This window comes from Otolemur garnettii, unplaced genomic scaffold (assembly GCF_000181295.1).
Source record: "Otolemur garnettii isolate 467f Iridium unplaced genomic scaffold, OtoGar3 scaffold00052, whole genome shotgun sequence".
NCBI classification, from domain to species: domain Eukaryota; kingdom Metazoa; phylum Chordata; class Mammalia; order Primates; family Galagidae; genus Otolemur; species Otolemur garnettii.
Window position 1 is genome coordinate 7,349,648 of NW_003852447.1, and position 20,972 is coordinate 7,370,619.

Sequence of the window (20,972 nt, forward strand, 5' to 3'; positions counted from 1 at the left end):
GGCTCTGTCTCAAAAAAAAAAAAAAAAAAAAAAGAGTACAGTGAACTGCTTATTATATTTAAAAACTTTTGGTATTGGGCTGGGACTGTGTACAATTCTAACATTTACCTATAATTCATGCATGTTGAGTATAAAAGTATTTTTATGTTTGACTATTCAGGTATAGATAAAATGACATTAGAATTTTTTTAATTTTATTAAATCATAACTTTGTACATTGATGCATTTATGGGGTTCAGGGTACTGCATAGATAGACAATATGAAATGTTTACATTGACCTAAGTAACACATGACATTAGAATTTTAGAGTTTAGTTTTTTCCTTTAAAAAATGAAAATAGATTTCAGAGTCATATACTTTGTATATGTTATCATAGACTGACTAAATCTGCTAAAAGTTTCTTTGGAAACATTAGATGATACTGCTTCTCGTTTGAAATAGAAGTTAGACATCTTTTAAGGTCTTTTTTGGAGGTTTATAATTTTTCTGAAATTTTTTAAATTAAAAACATTTAGAAATATTAGAAACAAATCAACTAAGGCTTTAAATCCTCGTATAGAATTTAAACTTTTTTTTTTTTTTGGAGACAGAGTCTGACTATGTTGCCCTCGGTAGAGTGCTGTGATCACAGCTCGTAGAAACTTCAAACCCTTGGGCTTAAGTGATTCTTTTGCCTCAGCCTGCCAAGTAGCTGGGACTTTGGGCGCCTGCCACAGTGCCAGGCTATTTTTTTGTTGCAGTTGTCATTATTGTTTAGCTGGCTCAGGCTGGGTTCTAACCTGCCAGCCTTGGTGTATGTGGCTGGCGCCCTATTCACTGAGCTATGGGTTGGTGTCAAACTTCTGGTCTCAAGTGATCCTCCTGCTTTGGTCTGCCAAAATGCTAGGATTACAGGTGTGAGCCATTGCACTCAGCCAATGTTTTATAGTCATCTAAAACATTAATTTTTGTGGTATTTCATTTTGTGGATTTAATGTTCACTAGTTAAACGGAGAGTTTCTGATTTTTATACATTTTGTGAACATCACTGTCTTTAATGTTACTTAGATAAGTAGATAACAGGGATAAGGATTGTAGCAAAGTGTTGCAGGAAAGAACAATTAAGAAATAATAAATTGGCTCGGCACCTGTGGCTCAAGCGGCTAAGGTGCCAGCCACATACACCTAAGGTGGCGGGTTCGAATCCTCAGCCCGGGCCCGCCAAACAACAATGATGGCTGCAACCAAAAAATGGCCAGGCGTTGTGGTGGGCGCCTGTAGTCCCAGCTACTTGGGAGGCTGAGGCAGGAGACTCGCTTGAGCCCAGGAGTTGGAGGTTGCTGTGAGCGTGATGCCATGGCACTCTACCCAGGGGGACAGCTTGAGGCTCCGTCTCAAAAAAATAAATAAATAAATAAATAATTTCTTTTTTATACTTGCTTTATGAAATCTATAAATGAAAACTCTTTTGCTCTTAGAAACTGAGTTTAGTATGAAAATACTGGCTTTGAATCCCTGGCAGGCAGATGAAATTTAAGAAAGTAAAATCTTTTTTGGTGTGGTTTATGGATCACAAACTTCTCATGGTCTTAATTCAAGTAGATCATTTTAGTACTAAAACACTATTTTAATAATAAGACAATTCAAGAATTTTCTGAGCATTTTTATCAGCCAGTCATTGTTGATTTTTATTCTGATATTCTAGATGTAGCCTTGTACAAGTCAGAATAATTCATAAATTCTATAATTTTTTGATTTCTTTCTTTGAACAAATCTTGTTTGTAATTGTACATGTTTATGGGCAACAGGGTAATGTTTTAATACATCTAATCATTGTGTAGTGATCAAATCGGGTAGTTAGTGTATCCAGCATTTCTTTGTGGTGATGGTATTCAGCATCCTCTTTACTAGCTGTCTTGAAATATATATTATTATTATTATTAGCTATAGTCATCCTATGAGTTCTGGTATTCTTATAATACAGTAGGATGACTGTAGCTAATAATAACAACAACATATATTTCAGTATTCTATCTAATTGTAAATTTGTATCCATTGACAAACCTGGATTTTTTTTTCTTTATTCCAGATTGTGAACAAATCACACACTTACTGTATCATAACACTGAGTTCCTACAGATTTTAACCTCAACTTCTTAGAGGGAGGAAAACTATTTGCTATATGGAATCAGCAAATGTCTTCCAATTTAATGTCCTTTTTTCCTTTTTTGAAAGGAAAGAGAAAAAGGCCAAGAATGTTGACTTTTTAACTTTGTAAAGACTCATTCAAGATTTGATGCTGAAGTGGAAAGGCTTCTAAAATCTCGTACCAAGCTTAAGTTTCTGCGTCTTCTAGTTTGTTCACTCCACCCTTCATACCCCCCCACCCCCCACCAAAGGAAATGAGTTAAAAGTGACAACTTTACCTTGAAGAGTAGACCCACTTCAGTGTTTCTTTCTTACTAAGTAAGATGTACTCAAGAGGTGTACTTTTATTAGTATTTCTAAAATTCAAGACTACCAAACTAAAGAGCCTTGATAAAAGTTATTTTGGTCTTAGGCATCAACAGTTTAACAGCGTCCTTTTCTTTTTAACATTTTATTCCAACATGGTGTCTTTTATTTTATTTATTTTTTTCTTTTTGAGGTGTTCTCTCAGTATGTTTGTCATGCTACCCTTAAACTCTGGGGTCAGGTGCTCCTGAATAACAGGGACTACAGTTGCAGTGCACACGCAGCTTGACATAATTTCTGACTTAAGAAAAATTTACAAAATAGCACAGAGAATTTCATATACTTTTTGTCCAGGTTCCTCAAATGTTAACATTTTACCACACTTGCTCTGTCCTTTTTGTAAATACTGTGTACACTTTTTTTTTCTCCAAAAGTTTAGAAAACTATGTTGTGGACATTTTGCCCCTTAATTATAATAGTGTTTATGACCTAACCACAAAGATACTCTCACGTGACATGGTACAAAAATTGGAAATCAGGGGCTCAGCGCCTGTGGCTCAATTGGCTAAGGCGCCAGCCACATACACCTGAGCTGGCAGGTTCAAATCCAGCCTGGGACCGCCAAACAACAATGATAGCTACAACCAAAAAACAGCCAGGCGTTGTAGCAGACGCCTGTAATCCCAGCTGCTTGGGAGGAGGAGGCAGGAGAATCACTTGAGCCAAGGAGTTGGAGGTTGCTGTGAGCTGTGATGTCACAGCACTCTACCCAGGGCGAGTAAAAAAAATAAAAAAATAGAAGTCTGGGTGGTGCCTGTGGCTCAAAGGAGTAGGGTACCGGCCCCATATACTGGCGGTGATGGATTCAAACCCAGCCCCGGCCAAAAACTGCAAAAAAAAAAAAAAAAGAAAGAAATCTATTGCAGTAATTCATAAGTGAAAGCCAGAATTAAAAGCAGTAGAGAGAGAGATTAACGTGAAGAGTAACATCAAAGAAGGACTTTTTGGTGGGGGGGAGAATAGCCTTTTTGCCCCCTATGTTACAATATAAAGTGAAATCGTTAAGATGTGGTTATAGAATTTTAAGAACAGACTCTCTGGGTTGTGTAGTTATACAAGTGGGAAATTTATAAAGAGGAGCTATTTTTCTTTTTTTTGAGACTGAGTCTTACTGTGTCGCCCTCAATAGAGTGCTCTGGCATCACAGCTCACAGCAACCTCAAACTCTTGGGCTACAGCGATTCTCTTGCCTCAGCTTCCCAAGTAACTGGGACTACAGACACCTGCCACAGTGCCCAGCTATTTTTTTTGTTGTAGTTGCCACTGTTGTTTGGCAGGCCCAGGCCAATTTGGAACCTGCCAGCCTTGGTGTATATGATGGGCACTGCAACCACTGTGCTATGGGCACTGAGCCAAGAGGAGCTATTTTTAAAGAAAGAGTAATATTTATTTTCTTTCACAATGAATTTTAACTGGTGGCCGAAGATCCAAAAGACAGTTTTTCGTTTATTAACAGTTACTTCACTGTAACTGGGGGAAAATCCTCAGGTAATAGGGAGTTTCTCCATTGTAATCATTTTAGAAATTTCAGACTACATGATATATTTCATAATCCAGAAGTAGAGTTATATAAACATTTCTAAAAATTTAGGGACTACTATAAACTAGAACTAATAATTAAGAGTCTTGCTATTTTCTATTAAGTTTTATCATCTCATTACATATCATAGGTAAATGTTAGTTCTTAGAGTTGCTAACCCTAAAATAAGCACTGTGAACTTAATAATTATATAGCAGTTTAATCCCTTAACATTGACATTAGTAAATATAAGGTCATAATGTTTGACCTTGGATATGCCTATTTTATTGTTTTTACTTTATATACATAGATTAGAAAACACTTTGTCTTTTCAAACTATTTTTTTTACATTCTTAAGACTAAATTTTATTTCAAGATGTTGAAAATAAATAATTCTGCCATTTCTGAAATTCAAAGGTAAAGAATATTTCACCGTACTACAGAAGCTTTTGTTTTATATATTTTGAATTATCTAGGCAGAAGCTGAAATTCTCTCCATAGATTTATGACCTATGATTGTTGACTTTTCATATCGTTATGGGAAATTCAGAGTTCATGGGTAAATTAAATTTTCAAATTTGTTAAAAGTGAAACAAAAACATTTTGAGAGAAATTATGGTTGATTTGCTATTGACAGATTTGTGCTAATGTGGCAAGAAAGTATCCATGGAAACACCAGGTAAAGTTAATTGTTCGTTGCACCCTCATAAAAATTGTTTGTACTTATTCCTTTGTTAACTTTTTAAAATAGTAAATTAAGTTGAAAAGCCTGTTTTATTCTTTGCACTGGTAAACATTAACCTTAAACGCCAACATTTTTCTGTTACCTTCTGTGTCTGTGAGCTTGCAGAACTTTGGCCAAGTAACAGAACTCTCCCCCACTACCTCCCCCAACTCCCCCTTTCTGTTTAAATTAATACACGGTGGAGATACATATCTCCACAGAAATTGTAAATACTTTGAATATTTAAACTCTTAATATGTTTTGGGAAGTGGTATGGAGAAATTGAAGACATCTTTAATTATTTGATATTTTAAGAGCCTGTTTTGTTAATAAATTGGTTTTAAAGGCTGCTGGCAAGTCAGGCGGTAGCCATTAAACAAACTTCTACTGCTGACGTTAATTTACAGGGGTCAACAGGACAAAACTCTACGACATGATAGCTGATCTGGGAGATGATGAGCTGCCCCACATCTCTTCAGGAATCATTAATCAGTCTAGGTCAGCCTCTACTAGAATGACTGATCATGAAGGTGCAAGAGCAGAGGAAGGTACAAAAATTCAGCTACCATGTTTATTTATATTTCGGAAGGCTGTAACTCCAAAACACATTTTAACATTGCAAATTTACTGTTATTTAAAATGCCGATGATCATTTTATATGATCTTCAGAGAAGGTGTTGGGCAAGCTCTTGATATAATTGTCTTAGGGATTTTGAAATTTGGGGTTTCTATTACATTATATTTTGTTTTTGTTTTTAATGTTTGGAGTTGTTTCCATCATAGGTCAGTTCAGAGTACCTTTCTTAAATTTACCTTTAATTTACAGATGTAGTTAGTAATTGGAAAACAGTAATTTATAAAAATAAGCACTAAATACATATGGAAAAAACAATTCATTTTGTTACATTCTTTAAACTTAGCAACTAATAACTACCACTTCCTAGAAGACAACTGTAAGCGTCAGCCCTTGTGCTTGAAACATTACATATAATCTAAAAATATGTGACTTTTGCTTAATTTAATCATTTTAGACTTAGCCAACATCATTATTCTTTAACTTTGGTAGCAAGTATATATTATCTACTAATGAATTTTCTAAAATTTGCCTACTTCAGAAACGTGTGGAAAACGAAAGTACTACTTAATTTTTTCTAGAATTCATTTTAGCTGCTAATATACCTGAATAATTTATTCTAGGTCTAGTTACTTATAATTCTAAAGTAGTGAATCTGAATTTTAATCAAAGTATTATAATGTATAAGATATAATTTATTATCTAATAATTGAGTATAGATTGAATTCCATTGCTGTTTCTGCTTTTGCTGTGTAGGGGGATTTGTTTAATGCTCTAGTCAAACAATTTTAAATACCCTTTTCAGATTTCCCTAATAATAACATTGTCCTTACAGTTAAAGTTAAATATTTCTGTATTCCCTCACATTAATGTACCACTCACCTTAATCTGTAAGAAAATTTAAGGAAATATTTTGAAAATAATGAAATCAGGGTAAAATGAATGAAAAGGATAAAACAGTGTCTGATAATTCTTACGGATCTCATTTCCCCCAGTGAGCTATTTCCCTGTTTTACTTGAAAAATATTTTCTAAATACACATCAACTTCATTATATTTTCATTTTATGCATTCAATAGTGATTTAGCTTCTTTAGCCTTTTTTGGTCTATTTTACCAAATAATGCCTGGTACAGCTTGCAAAAATTTTTATAATCATATTTAAACTACAGATTTTACAGTTTAAGGCTAAGCCATATTAACAGCCATATTAATGGTACTATTTTTTAAATGTTTCAAGCTAATGACATGGAAAAAGCCAGTCAAGGCCCACCCTACACAAAAATCAATTTAAAACTCTGTGTGTGTGTGTGTTGTGTGTTCGTGTGTACATGTGTGTTTTAAAGAAAAAATAGAAGTCAGTGATTTCTTTTTTAATGGTAGGAGAATGGGGCAGGGCCATGGGGAGATTTGTTAAGTACGAACTTCATTATACTTTTCAAAGGGTAAATCTTAATAGAATTTGTTATTTGAAGAGATTTGAATTTGACTTTAAGAAGGAAACACTGGAGTTCATAATCTATTTTCAGTGATACTCCTCCACTTTATACTTTGCTTTTGAAGTCCATGTTATACCTCGTTATAAAACATATATAAATATATAAAAAATCTATAAAAAATGTCTGTTTTCTAGGAGAGTTACTTCTACATCAAACCCTTCCATACTATTGTCAATAAAGATTTAAGACATACCATGTTGCCACTGGCATAAATAGAAATCAGTTACTGGACTGTCTCGTTTAGGTTTGATAAAGCTGGAGGAGGAAGGAAGAGCTTGAAATGTGAGCGACAGATTTCCTTGGTCAGAGTACCCATAAAAAGGAAGATTATAAAAGTATGAAAAAGACCTAAGATTCTGTTTCATAGACCCATGATACCAATATTCTTATATTCCTTGATGAAATTTCTTTGGTTACCTGATGAAAAGTATTAGAATTTCCATCATTAAAACTATTTTGTTCAATAATTTTATTTTTCTTTGAGTTGCTAATGACATATTATGTTTATATAACCACCTGCTGTAGATAATTACATTAACAAATTCATTAATAAAATGAATTTGTAGAATAGAAATTAATTGCCTCTGCAAGGAAGCAAGGGCAAACAAATTGAGTACCTATTGTGATTAACATAAGCCACAGCGATTGGTGATATGAAAAGCAGAAATAATAACTTAAAAGATTTTTTCACATAGATATGTAAGTAAATTTTGAGTAAACAGTATAGCTTGCTACATATAGATATGTTTGTGTATAAAGGACAGAAATTAATCATGATTAATGTGAAATCAGTATGCTAATTTTGTGTAAAATACAATCTTAAAAACTACAGGAAAATTAGCTAATATTGTCCAGATACTTCCCTTCACATGCCCTGAAATTAGTCAGTGGCTGAATCAGAATTATTCTTGCACAAAGATTATATATTACCTTTAAGGTAATTTGTTACCTTAAGTTTACTTTATTGGGCTTTTATTAAGATTTGTGTTAGTAATTGTTTATATCATTGTGAATGGGAGAAATTAGTGGCATTTTTATTCTAACTTTTCTTAGAAACTAATGTGAGGTTAAAGAAAAAATATTTCTTTGTCCTAGTGAAAAATGGTTTGAGTAAATATTATCTAATGACTTTTAGATAATTGTTCTTAAACATAATAATAAACTATTGATTTTATAGTTCTTAGTTGCTTCTGATGTTACCAGAACTGCCTAGTAGATATGGATAGGAAAGATCAGTGCTTCGCGTTGTTCAGATTCAATAAGTATAATCATTTAAAGATTAAATGCTATTCAGTATCCCTGTGTATATATTTTCTGTCATATGCTTTCAGATTTACTCTAGATTAGTTGCTGATCACAAGTTCATTTTAGGACCCTGAATCAAAAATTATATAGATTACTTTGATAGAGGATAAAATAATGAGATACCCTAAGTAAAGATGAGTTTTACTTTGGTCATACATCATTTTTCATAGGAATTTTTCAAAATAATTGATCAGCTTGAGGTTTTTGCATGTTTCTTTTTAAATTATGCTATGGCTGCTATAGCAAAGTCTTTAGATACTGGTGCAGTCGTTCAGTTATGGCAGAGATTAATTGAGTAGTAGTATGTGTGGGGAAAAAACGTTTGAAGTAATTTAATTGGAACTGCTAATACTAACATGGAAAGCTGAGAAAAGTAAAATCTTTCACCTGAGTTTAGTTTTAAATTGAAATGGCAAATAATTCTGATCAGAAACTTAAAGTTTTAGAGTTAGTTAATATAAGTTAGTTGCTTGGTTTTAGAAATGTCAAGGTAGGCTCAGTGCCTGTGGCTCAAGCGGCTAAGGCACCAGCCACATACACCTAAGGTGGCGGGTTCGAATCCCCAGCCCGGGCCCGCCAAACAGCAGTGATGGCTGCAACCAAAAAAATGGCCAGGCGTTGTGGCGGGCGCCTGTAGTCCCAGCTACTTGGGAGGCTGAGGCAGGAGACTCGCTTGAGCCCAGGAGTTGGAGGTTGCTGTGAGCGTGATGCCATGGCACTCTACTCAGGGGGATAGCTTGAGGCTCTGTCTCAAAAAAAAAAAAAAAAAAGAAATGTCAAGATATATAAAGGGAACATTAAAATAAATATTATAATCAGAGATTTACAGCTGGAAGGCATTCTGAAGATTGCATGGATTAACCTTTTACAGAAAGGAAACTGATATTGTTGGTTGGTGGTAAACTGCCTTTTTTCCCCTACACTATGGCTGTTACTGAAGGAATCTGAAAATTAAGGCTTCTTTCCAGTGATGTGATACTATATAGCAGACTATTTAAAAACCATTTACATTTGAATGTTTATATTAATTTTTTACCAGAGACTAGAATGCCTAGCCCTTCTTTAGAAAACAGAAGGACTTAGCAACAACCTATTATATTTTTAAAATACCAAATGAGCTACTTTGAGGTTGATGGTAGAAGTTTTCCCCATGAATAGTTGAAATCTGATATGTACTCCATTATTTAATCAAAATTTGTCCTATTTCTTATTTAACACATCAATTCTAATTATAATTTTATAGGTGTAATAAGAGATGTAAACAGACAAAGTTTTCATGCCCCACCTCCTACTCCAGAATGATATATGTAGTGCACATGTGATTTATGGAACATTACTATGTTGTAATTCCAACATACTTGTTTAGTACTGTTCAATAATAGGATTTTTGAGTGGAAGTTGGAAAATAAAAATTATATTACTGAATGTTCTAACTTTTAAGTGCTTAAGTTTTCCCCACAATATTGTCTTGTACTGTATGATTTTTCAGCATTTAAGAAGCGGTTTTGTTCTTTATAGCTGAACCAATAACGTTTCCATCTGGAGGAGGCAAGTCATTTATTATGGGTTCTGATGATGTTTTGTTAAGTGTACTGGGCCTTGGAGACCTTGCAGACTTGACGGTAACAAATGATGCAGACTATAGTTATGATGTAAGTGCAGTTTTATTTTTAATTTTTTAATGATTTAATAGAAGGCTCCTTATTTTTTGGAATCACTTATAAAAGAGAATTAATGTCAAGGTGCATGGAAAAGATAAGTTTAAGTGTGTCATTGTGTTAATTTGAAGTGACATGTAGTTTTTCTTTTATAACTACTGTCTTTGTGGTATTTATGTTTTTCTTAGGTATTTTGGTGGAGTAGCTACAAGTTTGGGATGATCACCTTAACATGTTGATCAATAAATATAACTTGAGTAGTCAACTCTCAATTATCTAAAGTGAAGCCATATTTTGTTTTTAATAAGAAAAAGTAAATAACCTGAATCATTTGTCTTCAGAATACTACTTAAAAAGCATGTTTTATTTTTCAACTTTTATTTTCTTAAGGGTATTGTTAGTACGTATTAGCACCTTCATCTTAGGAGAGGGGCAAGGATGGAAGGGGTGGGAAAGGCCAGTGTTAGAGGTGAAACTTGTCTTGGATTTAATTTTTTCTGGACATGTAATATTCAATTGAGAGTTAACTATATACTTCTTTAGATATTTATGATAATTTTAGTTTTTCAGCAAATCAGTTTTTTTCTTTTTATAATGAATTTCTTTTTCTACTTTTTTTTAAAAAACCTGTTAGCATGTTTTTAGAGACAGCCCTTGGTAGGCTGAATTATTCTCATTAGTATTTGTTTAAGTATATAAGCAATTAAATTCTAGTAAACTTTTGACTACTTTAAAAGTGGCTTTACAGCCTGTCTTAACAGTTGGAGAAATGATAATTCATCAGTATCAAGAATTATGAAAAGTGGGATGAAAACATTCTGAAAGGATCTTTAGTTCAGACTTTTAGAAAGTACCTTAACTTGCTGCCTTTAAAATTTTCACATGCTAGTAAATTTTCCTAAATGACAACTGTACTATTAATACAATGTCCTTCGGCATTTGGTAATAATTTTTATATAAGATTTTTTTGTTTTCATGTAAAGTATTGCAGCAGTGGTAGTTAAGTTGTTCTCATTTGAACATTTTATAGGAGCTTTGGGTTTAGATTGATAATTAGGTAAAATCAAAGGAATTCTTCATTTGAACTAGGTATTTGTAAAGCTTATGAAGTTCTGAGTTCTTACTAAGTGATAAAGATGTGTTATAAAATGTTTAAGGCACATTAAATTTCCACTGGACATTTTAGCAAAACAGTTTTAAATATATGTATTAAACATCTCAAAAAGAAACTATCAGAAACTCCACATGCCAACCAGTTTACTACTTTTACCACTAAACATTGCACTCTTTCTTTTTAGTTGCCTGCCAATAAAGATGCCTTTCGAAAGACATGGAACCCCAAGTATACACTACGTAGCCATTTTGATGGAGTACGGGCATTAGCTTTTCATCCTGTAGAACCTGTGCTGGTTACTGCCTCTGAGGACCATACCCTGAAACTTTGGAATTTGCAAAAAACAGTTCCTGCCAAAAAGCAAGTATATTAATGTTAGCCTGGTTTTTTTGTTCCAATTTTGCTCACATAAGTAATTTATTCCTCTTCATTGTCCCATATCTTTTATGTATACATTTGATCTAGCTACTTTTTAGTATCAGCCAGTGATTTATGATTATTTAATTATTTAATTGCCTTCTCTTCCCCTCCCTTTCCCCCTCCTCTTTTAGGAGTGCCTCTTTAGATGTAGAGCCCATCTACACATTTAGGGCCCACATGTAAGTAACTTTTATTGAATTAGTACTTAACCACCATAATTATTAACTGTTATAACCTTATAACCTCAAAACTTAGAATTTTCTCAGTGTTTATTTTATATTGGAGAAGGCATGTTTAATAATTACTGAGAATACGAATATAATAGTATTATTCAAATGTATGTACGTGTTCACCTAAAACAGTTTTTACGTGTTACATAAATTCAGCCAAGGAGAAATAGGGATTTGAGTTTCTTAAGATTTGTAGGTAATTTTTTTCTTCTCTTCTTATAATAGTGGCCCTGTTCTGTCGTTAGCTATCAGTTCTAATGGAGAACAGTGTTTTAGTGGTGGTATTGATGCAACCATCCAGTGGTGGAATATGCCTAGTCCTAATGTGGATCCATATGATACATATGGTAAGTAAAAGGATCAAAATGTATTTTTGGCTTGTATGGAGCTGACAAAACTAAATACTTCAACTATTGCTATAAGATTGTTTAAACATACAGTTTTCTTTCCATTTGCTAGTAATATGCTTTGTTAAAGAGGAAGAATTAGGAGATAACATGCTATGAATATTTAAGCTTTTTCCCTGTGTTGTCCCAAAAAGTAATTAGTCTGTATTGAAATGTTAGTTAATTTCAGTACTAAAAGAAGGAAACAAAATAGTAACAAGGTAACCAATTTTTGAACTTAAATAGCTTTTATATCATTAAAAAATATGAAGTAGTCTGGGTACAGTGGCTTACACTATAATCCTAGCATTTTGGGAGGCTAAGGTGGATGGATTGCCTGAGCTCAGGAGTTTGAGACCAGCTTGAGCAAGAGCTAGACTCCGTCTCTAAAACTAGCTGGGTGTTGTGGTGGGCACCTGTAGTCCCAAATACCCAAGAGGCTGAGGCAAGGGGATCACTTGAGCCCAAGAATTTTGGGTTGCTGTGAGCTTTAACACTGTGGCACTCTACTGGGGGCAAGAAAGTGAGACTCTGTCTCCAAAAAAAAAAAAGAAAAAAAGGGTTTTTTTATATATGTATATAAAATTTATATATATGAAGCAGGAAACAGTGGAAACAAACAAGAACAATAAGGGTATAAATCAGCTTTTAGAGATCAGAAAACTCCTTAGTTAAATTAATTAATTAATTATTTTGAGACAGAGTCTTACTCTGTTGCCCTGGGTAGAGTGCCATGGCATCATCATAGTTCATAGCAACCTCAAACTCTTGGGCTTAAGCTATCTTCTTGCCTGAGTTTTTCTCTTTTTTAGTAAAGACTGGCTCTTGCCCTTGCTCAGGCTGGTCTCGCACTCCTAAGTTTAAGCAATTCACCCACCTTGTCTTCCCAGAGTGCTAGGATTATAGGTGTGAGCTGCCGCACCTGGACATCTCTTTAATTTCAAAATAGAAAGCAAGAAACCCTTTGACTTACAAATGAAGCTTTTAGAAATCTATTCACCAGAATTATCTACTCATATGCATTCAGATAAATGTACAAAGTTATTGTCCATAATTATTAAAAAAAAGTTCATGGGCCCTTTGTTCTTTTTATTTAACATATACTTGGTGCCTGTGTTTGCCAGTCATAGTGGTAAGGACTAAATCGAGAAATAATAATTTACTCTAATGGAAAAGATAGACATTAAGTAAGGAAGGACATGGCATCTTCAGTTATAACTTATGATAAATGATAAGAAGATAGAATTCTATGAAAGAATAACTATTTTGGGTAAGTAGTCAGGAAAAGTCTATCTAAAATAGTGATATCCCAGCCAAAATCTGAAGAATAAAAAGGAGCTTTTAAGCCATTAAGTGACCTGATAAATGCAGTTTAAAAAGGTGACCGTGACACTGTTGTATATAGAATAAATTGGATTGGGAAGAGTAGAGCGAGGAGGCTGCTGTGAAGTGGTGATCCAGTAGACAAGGTGGTAAGTGATGCTGCCAGGGTGAGAGTGGTGGGACCAGAGCAGTTAGAGGGGAGTGTGTTTAAGTTCCATTAGGGAAATACGGTAGAATAGACAGGATTTATTGGCATATCGTATTGAGTAAATAAAGTGATAGGTAAGTGACCACTGGTTTGGTTGTGTGCTTTTGTCCCTTTTCTTTTCTTTCTTTCTTTCTTTTTTTTTTTTTTAGAGGCATAGTCTCACTTTTTCACCCTTGGTAGAGTGCTGTGGCATCACAGCTCACAGCAACCTCCAGCTCTTGGGCTTAGGTGGTTCTCTTGCCTCAGCCTCCCGAGTAGCTGGGACTACAGGCACCCACCGCACCTGGCTATTTTGTTGTTGTTGTTGTTGTTGCAGTTTGGCTGGGGCCAAGTTCGAACCTGCCACTCTCAGTATATGGGCCTGGTGCCCTACTCACTGAGCCACAGGCACCACCGTTGGTTGTGGTTCTTTTTTTTTTTTTGCAGTTTTTGGCCAGGGCTGGATTTGAACCCGCCACCTCTGGCATATGGGGCCGGTGCCCTACTCTTTTGAGCCACAAGCGCCTCCCTTGGTTGTCTTTTGGTTTTTTTTTTTTTTTGAGACAAAGCCTCAAGCTATCACCCTGGGTAGAGTACTGTGGCATCACAGCTCACAGCAACCTCCAACTCTGGGTTTAAGTGATTCTTTTGCCTCAGCCTCCCAAGTAGCTGAGACTACAGGCACCTGCCACGATGACCGGCTATTTTTTTTTTTTTTGGTTGCAGCCGTTATTATTGTTTGTCAGGCTCAGGCTGGATTCAAACCTGCCACCTCAGGGGTGTGTGGCTGGCACTTTAGCCACTTGAGGTATAGATGCTGAGCCTGGTTGTGTTTTTTTAATGAATAGCTTTATTGAGATATAACTTACCATAAAATTCACCTTTTTAAAGTACGCAATTCAGTAGTTTTTACGGTGTTTATAAGGTGGTATAACCAGCCATCACCACTATTTAATTACAGAACATTTTTATCACCAATCCTGGGTTTTTGACATGAATAATTGAGTGATGGTAGTGTTTATTGAAGTGAGGGCAGAATGGGTGTGAGATTTAAGATGGTGAATTGGATTTTAGTCATGTTAAGAGAAAACAGTATGGGTGGTGCCTGTGGCTCAAAGGAGTAGGGCGCCAGCCCCATATACTGGAGGTGGTGGGTTCAAACCCGGCCCCAGCCAAGAACTGCACCAAAAACAACAAACAAACAAACATACAAACAAAAACAGTATTAGGTTTTCTATATATAAATATGTAGCTCTAAGTTATCTGGTTTGGAGATTAAAATATGAAAGAGTCTTCTCTATACAGATAGTTTAAACTGTGATAATGGATGAGGAAACATAGGAAGAGTGTGTTAGGTAGGGTAAGAAGAGATAACAACCTGGGACAGAAGCCCTCAGTAACTCTGACATTGATAGGCTAGCTAGAGCAGGAGAGCCAACAGAGGAAACCCAAAAGGTAGGACCCAAGTAGGACAAGTGCAGGAGAGTACAGACTCATAGATGCATACCAGAGTAGCTCATTTTGAGAACAAGGAAGCAATCTACACTTTGAGGTTTCCTGAGAGGTATAATAACATGGGGATAGAAAGGCTCTTTTTCTTTCTTTCTTCTTTTTTTTTTTTGGAGACAGAGCCTCAAGCTGTTACCCTGGGTCGAGTGCTGTGACATCACAGCTCATAGCAACCTCCAACTCCTGGGCTCAAGCGAGTCTCCTGCCTTCACCTCTCAAGTAGCTGGGACCACAAGTGCCTGCCATAATGCCTGGCTATTTTTTGGTTGTACCCATCATTGTTGTTTGGCGGGCCTGAGCTGGATTCGAACCCACCACCTTAGGTGTATGTGGCTGGCACCTTAGCCACTTGAGTAGGGTGACCAGATTTTAACATTTGTTAAGCGGGACAACATGGGTGGGGGGCGGGGCAGGGCAGGTCCTGACAACAATGCAAACTTTGATAAGCTGTTCTCGATAATCACTTATCAACAGTTATTTGTTATTGTTACAGTTTAACATTATAAAATTAACAAAAATAATATAAAACTCATATTCTGGTGAAATAGCCACATGGCAGCCAAAAACTGTATATTCCCTTCCTGTTCTCCTACCCGTTCATGCATTCTTTCCAAAAATTGGGACTTTTTTTAAAACGCCACAGGACATGGGACAAATTGTTAAAAAGCGGGACAGCTGGTCACCCTACACTTGAGCTACAGGCGCCTAGCCAGCTCCTTTTTGTAAGATGGTAAATATCTATGTTTGGGCCAGATAGAGGTTAGCCTCTGGGGCTAAAACCAGAGGATGAAGGGAGCTCTGGATAACCTTTTAAGTCAGACTGTATGGATAAAAAGCAGTATGACAGGAACAACTACAAAACAAAAAAAAGTTTGTAAGCTCAGCCCCTATAGCTCAGCAGCTAGGGCGCCAGTCACATACACCAGGGCTGGTGGGTTCAAACCTGGCCCAGGCCTGCCAAACAACAATGACATCTACAACAACAAAATAGCCAGGCGTTGGGCCAGGCACCTGTAGTCCCAGCCAGTTGGGAGGCTGAGGCAAGAGAATCACTTAAGCCCAAGAGTTTGAGGTTGCTGTGAGCTATGATGTCACAGCACTCTACTGAGGGCGACATAGTGAGACTCTTTCACAAAAAAAAAAAGGTTTGTGGCATCAAAGTAAGCATTTGATGGAATCGAGGTCATCGTTGATGATCTTAGCCAGTAGTAGGCTTTTCTCCTGTTTGGCGGAAGGAATAGAGCTAATGAAAATTTTTTTTGTTCAAGTTGAGAGATTGAGATTTTTTTTTTTTTTTTGGGCTATAGTATTGATCCCAAGGAGGGGAATTTATATAGTAGAGAAACAATAAACATGAAAGCAAGTTAGTGAATTGAATGGAATTCAGAATATATTTGGTGGAATTAGCCTTTGATAGGAAGGGGGACAAATTCTTATTTGTGTCTAGATGGTAGGACATGGCTTTTGTGATTTATAGACTGGGTGGCAAAATGTGGGGTAAGGATTCCTATTTGAATGCTGTATTTTCCTACTGAAGTATGAAGGCATAATAATTTATAAGGAAGGGAGGTTGGAAACTGAGAATAGTGGAGATGCTAAGAAATACTCAAGGGAAGTAATTACTAGAAAAACAAGATTGAGCAACCACGCTCCATGTTGTTAGCTATCACGTGTCCATCCGTTGATGAATGGACAAATAATATGTGGTATAATGGAATATTATTTTGGCACTAAAATGAAGTGGGGGGGTAATGCATGCTACGACACGAATAAACCATGAAAATACGGTGCTAAGTGAAGGAAGCCAGTCAAAAAAGGCCACTTAGTATATGATTTTGTTTATATAAAAATTTCAAAATATCCCAAATCAAGGATCAGAGACAAAAATGTTCAGAATAGGCATTTTGGAGACAGAATACATTAATGGGTGATTGCCTAGAGCCGTAGAAAGGTAGGGAGAAAGAATTGGGGAAAAGTGGTTTATGGGTGATGAAAGTGTCCTAAAATTGATTGCAGTGATAGTTGTACAACTCCACAAATGTACTAAAACCCATCAGATAGTACACATTAAAATGAGTTGTATGCAAATTATATCTATATCTCAGTGAAATTGGTTTTTTAAAAAATATCTGTTATAGAAAACGGTGAAAATACAGAAAAATATTGATGAGAGGGAAGGATAAAAATAGCCCGTAACTCCAGCACTTAGAGATAGCTTTGGTTTATCTTCTTACGGCCCTTTATGTGTGTTCGTTATACTTAATTACATGGTAAGTTATCTTATGAAGTATTTCTTTTATCTAATTTTTTTGTTTATTTTGTTTCTTTCCAGAGCCAAATGTTCTAGCTGGCACTTTAGTTGCTCATACAGATGCAGTCTGGGGTCTTGCTTATAGTGGCATAAAAAATCAATTACTATCTTGTTCAGCAGATGGCACTGTTAGGTTATGGAATCCACAAGAAAAATTGCCATGTATTTGCACTTACAATGGAGACAAAAGTAAGTCAATTTTGCTTCCGTGAGAAATGTGATTTTTTTTTAAATTTGGAAAATAAAAAGGACAAAGTAATTGATTCATATTTTTTTAGTGCTCCAAAGAGCTATATTGAAAGAATTTTATAAAACTTATTAATTTTTTATTCCTAGTCATTTTTTACTTGAAATGCTTTGCAACTATATTCTGTAGCTTTGTGCTTTTTGACCTTTTCCCTGTTCCATTTGAAAAATAAAACAATTCATTGCATATAGCAGTAGGGTAGAGAAATGAAGCTACTCAGGGATAGCAGAAGGCACTCCTGCTCCAAGTGACTACTCACAAAGGCTGAAAGGATTACAGTCTGAAGCATACGTATGGTTTTTCTGAGCAGACTTGTTGGGTAATCCTCATAATCACTGAAATACTGAAGCACCCTTATCTGGGAAGTACAAATCGGGTTAGTTTCATAATTTCAGATCTTTTCCCATCAAAGACAGCTTTAAGCAGTTTGCCTTTAGAAAATATCTATGTCTTACTCCTATTTTCTAATTGATGAGACTTTTAATTTGTATTAAAAATATATACTATGTTTTTATGTTTTAGTTGATAGTATGTCCTTAATTTTATGCCTTTCTTAGACACCTTATTCATTTTACTAATTTTTCAGTTACCCAAATCGTAGAGGTAAAATTTATTTAGATACCCATTTCTTTTGTTTTTCTTTTTGGAGAAGTGGGCATGATTCTCACATCCACCCTACCTGGAGGGACTCAGTCCTTTCGGCCCACAGGGTGGGTGTCATCCTCATGTCCACTCTACAAGCTGCCTGCCGGCTCTGGGCGGGGAAAGTATTTAGATACTCATTTCTTGCTTCATTCAGATAATGAATTGCCTGGCTCCAGACTTTATCTAATTGTGCATTGTTCTGACTGGTTGAATTTAGTTTGTTAAAGAGAGAAATTTCTGCTCAGGTAACTTTAGGGGCAGTAGTACTATATTAGGGAATTCCAGAGTCCAAATTTCATTTTCACAAATCCAGAAATTTGACTTGTATTAGCTACTTGATAGGCTTACAGATCTCTGACAGGTTGACAATCTCCCAAAATAATGATTTGAGAATGTTAATTTATAATTTTATCATATGAAGTATGTATAATTGACAAGTAGGCCAAAAGACTGACCTCTTATAAGAAAATACAGAGAAGAACATACGATTTTTGCATGTATCTGTACTGTAAGAGCTCTTTAGTTACATACACACACACATATATATATTTTGTTGTTGTTAGAGACAGAGTCTCACTACGTTGCCCTTGGTAGAGTGCTGTGGCATCACAGCTCACAGCAACCTCAAACTCTTGGCTCAAGCAGTTCTCTTGCCTCAGCCTCCCAGGTAGCTGGGACACTAGGCACCTGCCACAACGCCTGGCTGTTTTTTTGTTGCAGTTGCCATTGTTGGGTAGCTGGCCCAGGCCGGGTTTGAACCCACCAACTCCAGTGTATGTTGTTGGCGCTATAACCACTGTGCTATGGGCTCCGAGCCAGTTATATTTTCTTATGTCAAATAGAATGTTATAAATAAAACATTTTTAAATAATTGAAGAAAAGTTTCTTATCTCACCATCCTGAATTACTGTGTTTACATTATATCTCTTTGGGCTCCTTTCAGAGCATGGGATACCTACATCAGTTGACTTTATAGGCTGTGATCCAGCTCATATGGTGACCTCTTTCAACACTGGTAGTGCAGTAATTTATGATTTAGAAACATCACAGTCATTGGTGATGCTTTCATCACAAATTGATTCTGGTAAGTTTTCCTAGGTTCCTTTGAAACCTAAAAACAGATAATTACAGAGTAGAGGTTGATCTTTTAGCTAATTTGAAAATTTTGACTATTTTTCTTTAGTATGGTAAAATAATTTGCTTCATTATGTTACATTTGTACTTGGTTACATTATTTCTGTTGTTTTCTGAAATTTTATGCTTAAAAGATTGTGTATATGAGGAAAGAGGAGTAAGTAGAGCAATATGAAGGTGAAAGCAAAGGAAATAATTAAAAACTTTTTCTGGGAATACATGTGAAAGTAGAGAAAATAATGTAATGAATTTGATGTATTCTTCATTAGCTTCTGTTATTATCCATAAATGCCCGGGACTATAAGTGTGATATGTGATATATGTTTAACAGTGTATTTAAATAGGGAGCCAGATAAGATCATGCATTATGATTGTAATAGTCTCTCAGGTCTCTTTTTATCCATAGATTCACCTGCCATCTGTTTTATTTTCCTTGCTTTTGATTTTAATTGAAGAAATTAGAAAGTTTCTCTTAAGTTTCCTACAGTCTGGATTTTGCTACTTATCCTTGGGGTATCATATGCTCCTTGGTTTCTCCATAAATTAATTATAGATCTAGAGGCTTTAGAGGCATATTCAAATTCAGCTTCAGTTTATTTTTCTGTTGTAAAAGTCTGAATGTGTTTGGCAAAACTACTTTACTTCATAGGTAATTCATGAATTTTTATCAGAAGTAAATATTGTCTGTTTGCTTATCTTTTTGTGATTTGTGATTTTTTTAAATAACAATAACTGTTTAAGATAAGGACTAGAAACAAAAACTTCGTAAACAACGAACGAAGATAAATACATTCAGAAAAGAAATCAGACGATTGCTGCATCAAATTATTAAGCAATAATAACAATGCAAAGAAAGTAACATTCACATTGTCAAATAAGAGTATGTCTATTATAGAATGCTTTGACTGAGGTTCAGTATGGAGTCATCTTCAGTATGAAGAAGTTAAGTGATGATTTTTTTTTTAATTTTTATTTTTTCTTTCTGAGACAGAGTCTCAATCTATCACCCAGGCTAGAGTACAGTGGCGTCATCATAGTTCACTACAACTTCGAACTCCGGGGCTCAAGTGATCCTCCTGCCTCAGCCTCCCTAGTAGCTGAGACAACAGGTGTGTGCCACCACACCCAGCTAATTTTTTCTATTTTTAGTAGAGGATACTAGGATTATAAGTGTGAGCCACCGTACACAGCCATGGTGTTTTCAGTCTTACTCAATGACTGAGTCCATTAATTCATTTGTGGTTGAAAAATGGTTTTCTAATTCTGTCATTCCTTCATTTATATTTCTGTATAAAAGAACATGTTCTCATCAATAATTTTGTTACCTCGAAGTAACAAACATTAGTTTGTGAAGGAAAGGCAAGATAAATGATTGACTTTTTTTCCTCCTTTACTTACCACTTTTCAAAATAATGAAGTGGTTCACTAGTATCTTTCAAAGGTAACTGGTAAGTATTTTGAGTGTTTTTGGTATCATCACAATCTCTTATTAATATAAATGTATTTCAGTCCATTACAGGTATTTATCTTTATTTCTAGTCATGTTGTCCCATTTTGGTTGGTGGAGCTTATTCAGGTTGGCTCTGAGTTCTTTCTTTCTTTTTTTTTTTTGAGACGGAGCCTCAAGCTGTCCCCCTGGGTAGAGTGCCGTGGCATCACAGCTCACAGCAACCTCCAACTCCTGGGCTCAAGCGA

General features: G+C 35.4%; 1 protein-coding gene across 5 annotated transcripts in view; it reads left to right on the forward strand.

The window, feature by feature from the left end:
• STRN3 (striatin 3) overlaps positions 1-20,972 on the forward strand; it is a 114,000-nt gene that overhangs the window by 79,731 nt on the left and 13,297 nt on the right. For 3 of the 5 annotated variants that reach the window (XM_023514400.1, XM_023514401.1, XM_023514403.1), the window contains 7 exons: positions 5,145-5,285; positions 9,632-9,765; positions 11,070-11,245; positions 11,437-11,484; positions 11,761-11,882; positions 17,273-17,440; positions 19,087-19,227. In XM_023514400.1, coding sequence (XP_023370168.1) covers positions 5,145-5,285; positions 9,632-9,765; positions 11,070-11,245; positions 11,437-11,484; positions 11,761-11,882; positions 17,273-17,440; positions 19,087-19,227 — 930 coding nt within the window. The remainder of the gene's footprint in view (positions 1-5,144; positions 5,286-9,631; positions 9,766-11,069; positions 11,246-11,436; positions 11,485-11,760; positions 11,883-17,272; positions 17,441-19,086; positions 19,228-20,972) is intronic. The other 2 variants (XM_023514402.1, XM_003791985.3) reach the window with 1 other exon arrangement.